This window comes from Impatiens glandulifera, chromosome 1, assembly GCF_907164915.1.
Source record: "Impatiens glandulifera chromosome 1, dImpGla2.1, whole genome shotgun sequence".
In the NCBI taxonomy this organism is placed as follows: Eukaryota; Viridiplantae; Streptophyta; class Magnoliopsida; order Ericales; family Balsaminaceae; genus Impatiens; species Impatiens glandulifera.
The window spans coordinates 72,877,265-72,885,507 of NC_061862.1; the positions used below are offsets into that span (position 1 = coordinate 72,877,265).

The 8,243-nt window shown below is 30.4% G+C and overlaps 1 protein-coding gene and 3 non-coding genes across 5 annotated transcripts; all 4 read right to left on the reverse strand.

The window, feature by feature from the left end:
• Positions 1–423: 423 nt before the first annotated feature.
• On the reverse strand, positions 424–588 carry LOC124923213. The gene has a single exon (XR_007098218.1). It is a non-coding gene; the product is annotated as a small nucleolar RNA snoR143 (small nucleolar RNA).
• Positions 589–617: 29 nt separating this feature from the next.
• Positions 618–716, reverse strand: LOC124923087. Its single transcript, XR_007098107.1, has one exon. It is a non-coding gene; the product is annotated as a small nucleolar RNA Z103 (small nucleolar RNA).
• Positions 717–909: 193 nt separating this feature from the next.
• Positions 910–1,008, reverse strand: LOC124923069. The gene has a single exon (XR_007098091.1). It is a non-coding gene; the product is annotated as a small nucleolar RNA Z103 (small nucleolar RNA).
• A 932-nt stretch (positions 1,009–1,940) lies between these two features.
• Positions 1,941–5,753, reverse strand: LOC124921512 (NAC domain-containing protein 86-like). Of its 2 annotated transcripts, none has more exons than XM_047462184.1 (7): positions 5,386–5,753; positions 5,108–5,284; positions 4,017–4,294; positions 3,571–3,939; positions 3,089–3,487; positions 2,843–2,897; positions 1,941–2,753 (listed from the first exon to the last, which is right to left on the reverse strand). In XM_047462184.1, exons 2-7 carry the CDS (start codon positions 5,262–5,264, stop codon positions 2,137–2,139), a joined length of 1,875 nt encoding a protein of 624 aa, XP_047318140.1. In that variant the 5' UTR covers positions 5,265–5,284; positions 5,386–5,753; the 3' UTR covers positions 1,941–2,136. The 2 variants fall into 2 exon arrangements, with proteins under 2 accessions (XP_047318140.1, XP_047318141.1); XM_047462185.1 differs by having other exon boundaries at positions 5,368–5,753.
• Between the last annotated feature and the right edge of the window lie 2,490 nt (positions 5,754–8,243).

Consider the following 8,243-nt stretch of genomic DNA (forward strand, 5'->3'; position numbering starts at 1 on the left):
CTTAGTTCCTGTGGTTGCGATCGACAAGTCTTCTATTGGTATTTTACAACAAGTCTTCATGATAGTAAAGTTTGTGCATTTTTCAAATTTGTTTTTTTACCAATATTAAAATTCGTCTTGTTTCAATGCCTTAGGACAGCTATGTTATCTATTTGTCATATATATAAGCTTTATATCTCATTTTGTAAACTTGACACTAAAGATGTGGTTGAGCCATTCAAATATGATTATATTTTTGAAGGGGTGTAAATTGAGCCAAAACAGTCAAATATTCGCATGTACATCAGTACATCCACACTTTAGTATGATCTTCAATTACCCAAAAGATTTCAATTACCCAAAATATTCAGTAGCAATAAAATGATGATCTTTCAGTTCCGACATATTCATTCATGGGTGATACAAATTATAATTTTAATAAGTTATTGTAAGATGAAATAAGTAGACAGAAACCAAGATTAGGGTTTTCAATCTGTGGATTCATCTCAACGGTTGTCTGGCCGCCGCTGATTAATCAGCATTTCATTTATGCATTCCATTACAAGAAACTCCTTATCAACAAAAGAAGTCTCTCATAAAATGATACGGGATGCAAAATAAAAATCATTAAATTCCAAAAGGATCAGAAGATTCCTGGCTTGGATTTCTCAACTAAATGAGAACAGCGCTCGATAATTTCAGTTTCGATCATCTGGGGAAAAAATCATCATTTCCAACTTAACTATAAACAAAATCAGAAACCCAAAAAGATTTCTCCAAATCTTTTCATGAACAACGATATTGGATTATCAGGATGATTCAGAAAGAAAGAAACGGAGTGGAAATGAATATGGCGTCATCTCATACACAATCGCCCATTAATTTGGTAACGTTGGTAATCAGTAATCGACGCAAGATCTAGATTAACATATGGATCAGAAGATTCCTGGCTTGGATTTCTCAAATAAGTGAGAACAGCGCTCGATAATTTCATATTCGATCATCTGGGGAAAAAATCATCATTTCCATCTCATAATATATATAACTCAATAATTTCTCCAGATCTCTTAATAATAAACCTCTAATGAACAATGATATTCGAAAATCAGAGTTCCAAAAGGGAGAAATGGAGTGGAATTGAATATTGCGTCGTCTCATACACAATCGCCCATTGATTTGGTAACGTTGGTAATCAGTAATCGACGCAAACTAACTATCAACAGGAAAATAAACGAAAATTAATAAACCTGAAATCGTATAAATCGATGAACTGATGAAGAAGACGATGATGATAATTGCAGAAAAGACGTCTTGATTTATATAGTGGGGTGCTTGTAAACCCTAATAGAATCTTGGGCCAATATATGGGCCGTTTAGTTGTCTGTAATAATGTATTTGGGCCGTTTAGTTGTCTGTAATAATGTATTTGGGCCGTTTTAATTATCTGCATTTTGACAATTCTCCCAAATGACTATTAGGCCTTGTTTGAATCTTTAGGTTTTTGATTTTTTTAAGTGTTTTTTTATCTAAAATTTAACCATCACTTTATTCATTTAATCATTTTTTATCTATCAAATTTTTTTATTTAATTAATTTATCATTTAATGTAGAGTAATAAAGAGTAAGGGTAATTTCGTCAATAAACACCCAAAAAATGTTTCTTTTTTTAATTATCAAACATAATTTATTTTAGAAAAAAACAAAATCAAACGAGCTCTTACCTTGACCATGAGGTCTATGACATCCTCAAAGTATTTTTTATTTTATTTTTTCTAAAAAATAACTAATTATATTTTTACATGTTACAAACCAAACTAAATAAGTTAAAATAACAAAATGAATGAAGATATTATAAAAATAAACTAGGAAATAATATATATATTGCTTGATATAAGCCATGTGTATGGTTACATTATATATGTATCCATCTTAAAAACAACACTAATATGTAAGTTACTTCAAATCAATTGAAAAAAATAATACAAACAGTATGTATATGATCAAATTCAAATAAATCTATAGGACTTTGTTAACTAGGATTGGTTAACTTATCCTTCCCCACTTTTGACACACTAGTATATATATAATATATATGGTAATTGGCTAATAATCAAATATTTAAATAAAAGTGAAATTATAACCCCCACAAAAAGGGTATTAATAATAATGGGTTGGCATTTGGTGCACCAAAAGTCCACAAATGGCTAAGACCACAGTGATTACCGGCCACAAGATCTTGCTCATCAGCAATCCTGGCCATGCAATTTCCTCTTCTTCTTTCTCATTCTCATTTTTCTCCAAATTTTGCTTAGTTGATTGGAAGTCATTTACTAAGCTAAACTTCCCATCCTCAAAATCCCCCAATGCAACATATAAGCAATAGGTCACAAGAATGGCCAGTATGCTCATTATGGGCTTTATCCTTTTCAAATAATTCTCTGGGGATTCCTTAGGGTTCTCTGAAAATCTTAATTTCATTGGCTGAGATTCGGTCGAGATGTTTTTTATCATCTCTGGATTTAGATAGACCTTGACAACTTGAGAAGGGACGATTTGGTGAAAGAATGTCTCGGCCACTTGACGGGTCGAGACAAATAGCCCGTGGTTAACCTCAACTTTCTCGTACACTTCGAAGCTAGGAGTGTTGGAGAAATCGTCAAGAAAGTTGTTGCTAGCATCGTCGTCTTGGTTAACCTCAATTTTGGGGATGAATGCAAGTTGAAAGTTGTTGTTTTCGGGTCCTTGATCAATGGCATTACTACGACTACTTCCACCTGCAATTAATGGGAAAATATTGTATGAATTGTGCTATAGTTTTCTTAAAGAAAGAAAGAAAATAAAGAAAAGAGTTTTAGCTAGGTACCTTGAAGTTCATGACAATCTTCTATAGGAACACTTATGTATTCTTCAAGAAAACTCTATAAGAAAAAATGAAACTCCTTTATATTAATAACTAATGAAATGTAACAAAATGATAATTTATTTGGAAATCAGCTGGAATTTGGATTTAGATGAGAAAAAAATAAATTTAGGAAACTATATTAGTTTAAGTTCTGTTTTAAAACCTAAAAATTAAATTTAGGAAACTTAATATTTGGTATATATTTACCTTGTCCAAATCTTTGTTTGACACTCCAACCCATCTTAGGTTCTCAACCGGTTTCTCAAACTCTAACTCTTCATCCAAATTGTTTATACTATCCATCCACCGCGATGAACTCCCACGTTCATGGATATTGTTGGCATAGGGATGGAAGGAGAAGTCATTAGACACATCGTAACCACTTGTCCACGAATTCCGATTATAATTATTAAGTTCATGAGATGCTTGGGCTACCGAAAGAATTTCCTCCACAATGTCACGCCCTCCAATATTTGAACTCCCGTGTATAGAAGTCGAGTGTTGCATTCTCATATCCATGAATCCATTTTGAGGAAAGTCAAGGACCTCCATTGGTGGTACCGAGAAACGTTGTTGCAACCTTGAACACTCCATTGCTACTTCGACCTAATAATATCAATACTTGTAAATGCAATAATATATGTGATGTATCATTTATTTCTCATCACTAATAAGATCAAGTTATGTACCTTGGATGGAAGGAAAGAAGCAGATCCATAGTTTGCGAACGATGGGTTGACGTCGTAGGTGAACGCATCCTCCGACAAGTACCTCGTCCAGTTGCCATCATCTACATTGTTGTTAGTACCCGAACTACTGCTAATATGAAGAGGAGATCCATGGATCATGTTAGGTGAGCTTCTTTGGTCTATCAATGGCGCCATTTGATGATAATCAGAGCTCTCCATATCTTCACCCCTTCCTTCGGAATATAAATCAATACTCGAAGAATGATCACTCGATATTTGACCCACATTCGACGAAGAACCAACGTAATGATCCCCAAGCTTGCTTCCGGTTCCATTTTTCTTGAACACTCTACATAAAGCATATGCCTCCTGAGAAAGAAACAAACCGAGAAATGAGCACAATATTTTTTTTGCATGGATCGGGTCGGGTCAAAGTCGGATCTAACCTGGATGCCGGAAGAGGATTCACATTCTTTCTCTTCGAGTCGATATTCATGCATAACCCAATCAGTACGAGCACCATGAGGAGCCCTTCCTCTATAGTAAACCAAAGTCTTCTTAGTGCCAACGGATCTCATTTGTGAGTTAACTTTCCTATCTTTTCCCGTAGCCTTCCAATAACCCGCTTTCGTAGCCCGGTTTGTTCTCGACCCGTTTGGGTATTTTCTATCGCGGGGACTGAAGAAGTACCATTCAAGATCCTTGCTAGGTAACAAAGACTTACCTGTTCATCAAGAAGAAACAATGATGTGAAGGTTTGAAGATTATTTGAAAAATCTAAACAAAAAACATTACACCTCCATCTTGAATTAGGTAAAGATTGATTCTTTCTTTGATATTATTGTGTTGCTTTTATCCAGTTTGTCAGTGAATGAATAATCTTTATGGAGTTATCTAAGTTAGCATGCATTTAGTTCTCTTTTTGACCTGAATTGAATAAACTAATTATGGATTATAGATTTGATTTATCTAATTAGGTTGTGGGCCACGTAAATAGATCCTAAGAAAGCTTGTAGGGACCTCTATCTATCTAATCTAAAACGATTATGTAATTTTCTTTTTCTTTTTCTTTTTTAGATAAAAAGTAAAAGTTATATGATCCTCTATTTATATCATCAATTTCTTGTTTTTGTAATTTGTTGAATTGATTATCTGAATTAACCCACCAAAATTTAATTGATAAAAGTTTTGTTTAATAAATTAAACATTCATGACTAAAAATGTTCTAAATTTAAAAACAACATAAAAATAAACCCATATCACAAAAAAAATTATATAAATTATTTTGTATTTGGTTTTTAAAGATATTATATATATATATAATTGGTTAGATTTATTTGAAGGAAAGATATATACTTTCCTTCAAGTATTATTAACCTATATTATTATCTTTCTCCCTTTAATTATAAACCTATGTCTTCAACTTGAATTATGTGATCTTATAATTTATTCAATATTTTACTTATGAATTGAGTTGAAAATATGTGTTCGAATTCGAAGAAAATGAGGATGAAAAGATGAGTAAATAATGTATTACCTGGTAGATCCCATGGTTCACACTTGTAGAGATCAACTTCGGGGATGACTTCTAGTTCGATCTTATGCCCGTTTATCTTCCTCTTTAGATAATAAGCCACTAGTTCTTCGTCTGTTGGATGGAATCGAAATCCAGGAGGCAAAGAAACTGGCGCCATATCTCCTTCTTCTATAGTATCTGAAAAAAGGAAACCCTAGAAGATTAAGAAGAGCATGCAGACGTAAAAAAGAGTGAAAGAAGTTGTGAATTGTGATGATGACCGTTTTTTAGAAAGAGACCTTGTGAAGAAGAAGAAGATCCAAAGAGGAGATTGGGCAGAGAGAATAAGAAGGGGGAGCTGATTGGGGACTAAGGTCTTTGGTATAAGAAGATGACAAAAAGGAGAAGAGAGAGAATGTAAAAGAATACAAAAAAAGGGAAATGCAAGAGGAGGTTACCCACTTTATCTTTTTACAATTATTAAATTCATTTCCTAGTTAGGGCTTGTTTGATTCATTTATTAGGGTGAGAATTAAACCTTGTATGCATAAATAGGGTTTTGATATAAAAAATCGATTTGAATCAGTTTCTCTTTGTACCGATCCAATACAATCTGAAAAATATTGGATCCTTGTGACCGCATACAAGGTTTGATATAAAAAAAATGATATAACTCAATCTGAACTGAAAAATATTTAATTCGTCAAATATAGAATCAGTATAAAAAACTCATATATTAATTAAGGTCTAATATATATATATGATTTATTGAAATAACTAAACTAATTTAAAATATTATGATTAATGAAATTATATTTCTTTACAAATATATATATTTAGTATAAAATTTGGTTGAATATTAGTATGTTCATATTTAATTTTGTTTAAGTGCTGGTATGATTTATTTAGAAAATGTTGGTGAGCTGTGATTTTGAGAAATTAGTATCTTAGAAGAAAAAAACATAAATGATGATCAATTTAAAAAAATATAAAAATAAAAAGCATTTTAGTTAATGAATTGATGAAGAAATTAATGAAATAATGTTTAATTATGGTTAAATTTATGTAATAAACTTAACCGAACAAGCTCTAAGTAGTTGTTTTAAAATTTGTTTAAAATATATCGAATTTGAATTATTTAATATATAAGATTGAATGTTCAAATATTTATCCACTTAATATGGTTAGATATGTATGAAACATAATTTGAATCAAACAAGCCCTAAAAAGAAAGAGATTGATGCCCTACTTGCGGGGCCCTTTAATTTTTTCTCTACTTTTTTGTATTACTCTATCTCTTTCTTTCTTTCTGATTTGTATATTATGAGATTATGCTATGCTTCGTTATTGACCTTTCTTGGAATCTGAGCTAACTCTAACCATCATCTAACAGAGATCAAATTAAAGGATCGGACGATGGCAAGATTTCTTCCAAGGAAAAACATTGAATGACGGCTAAATAAATAAATAATATTAATTAATAATTGCCATTCCTTCTTCCATGGCTAAACTAATGTTCCTTTCACATCATTCCCCTCTACACCTTATAATATACTTCAACTTTTATTAATTAGTGTATATTTTATAAAAAAATGTTGATAGGAGGTTTTAACTATTTTGTAAAAAGACTTAGTTATTAATATATAATAATAAAATAATTTATTCATTTTTAAATTAAAAATATTTTAATTAATTAAGAAATTGATAATTTTTTCTTGTCTACTCGTAAATTCAATATTCTTAATGAGGTGAGTTTCAATTTAACTTAAGATTTTGATGGTGGTAATGTGTAGTTGATTTTGATGGTTGTCATGTGTAATTCTTTTATGTTTGATTTTTAAAGTGAAAATTCAACCGTAACATTTAATCTCTTATAAATCACTCTTTATACTTGAAGATATGTTAACTAGGAGAATTTATTAAAGTAGAACAAATGTGAGACATTTCAATCAAGAAATATAAAGGAAGTATGTGATAATTCTTAATATAGTTTTTAAACTATTTATTACAAACTTACTCACATATTTTTTTTAATCATTCAACTACTTAGTTTATTAATTAAAATATTAAATTATTTTTATTTTTAGTAGAATTAAAAGTTAAGTGTCATGCAAATAATTTATTATATGAGAACAAAAATTATAATAATTAACTCATTAAAAACCTAAATAACATATGTTTTCCTTAAAAAAAAAATAAAAACTAATATAATACTTAAATAATCCAACATTTGAGCTTTGATAATTTTTTAAAGCTTTGATCCAGTAATTTGATCTTCCTTGATAATTTTTTTTTTGTCTAATTATAAATTCAATATTCTTATTGAAGTGAGTTTCAATTTAACTTAAGATTTTGATAGATTTTCGTGGTTGTCATGTGTAGCTCGTTTAATGTTTGGTTTTTAGAGTGAGAATAAAACGCATGACATTTGATAAATCACTATTTATACTTGATTAGGAGAATTTGCTACAATAGCACCGGACATTTCAATCAACAAATATGAAGGAACGGTGTGTCATAGTCGTTTACAGAAGAGCTCTCTTAATAAAGTTTTTAAATTATTTATTAAAATCTTAAATTATTTTTTTAATCATTCAACTACTCAATTTATTAATTAAAATATTAAATTATTTTTATTTTTAGTGGAATTAATAGTGAAGTGTCGTATATGAGAAAAAAAAAATATAATAATTAAGTCATTAAAACAGTAAATAACAAATGTTTTCCTTAAAAATGATACAAACTAATATATATAATACTTAAATAATCCAACATTTATTTTTATTTCTTTTTTACCAAAATTTTAACTAACGTTTCTTTTCAACTATCAACACGGTGAAGGTACTGAGTTACTAGTTCAACCGATGAGTCAACTGTCTTAATTAATGTGTTTCATATAGGAATGACAATTTGAAACCGCCTCCTGAAAACTGAACCAAATTGCCCCGTTTGAGGCGGTTTTTCTCCGAAATCGAACGGGATGGGGCGGAGATGATATTTGTGTCCTCCGTCCCGCCCCTCCCCGAACTCACCCCTATTCTGTCACAAACACTATAAACAAAATTAAATACATAAAATCACCAATATATATATTTATTCATTATATTTTATAAGAGTCGTGAGTTTATTTCTTTATAATAATATAAAATTTCAATAC

Coding starts and splice junctions, on each gene's coding strand:
- LOC124921512 (XM_047462184.1), bottom strand. CDS start 5,264: ATGGCGCCAGTTTCTTTGCCTCCTGGATTTCGATTCCATCCAACAGAC. Junction 2,898..3,088: donor CAAACAAAGATTTGGACAAG/GTAAATATATAC, acceptor TTTTTCTTATAG/AGTTTTCTTGAAGAATACAT. Junction 2,754..2,842: donor AGATTGTCATGAACTTCAAG/GTACCTAGCTAA, acceptor CATTAATTGCAG/GTGGAAGTAGTCGTAGTAAT.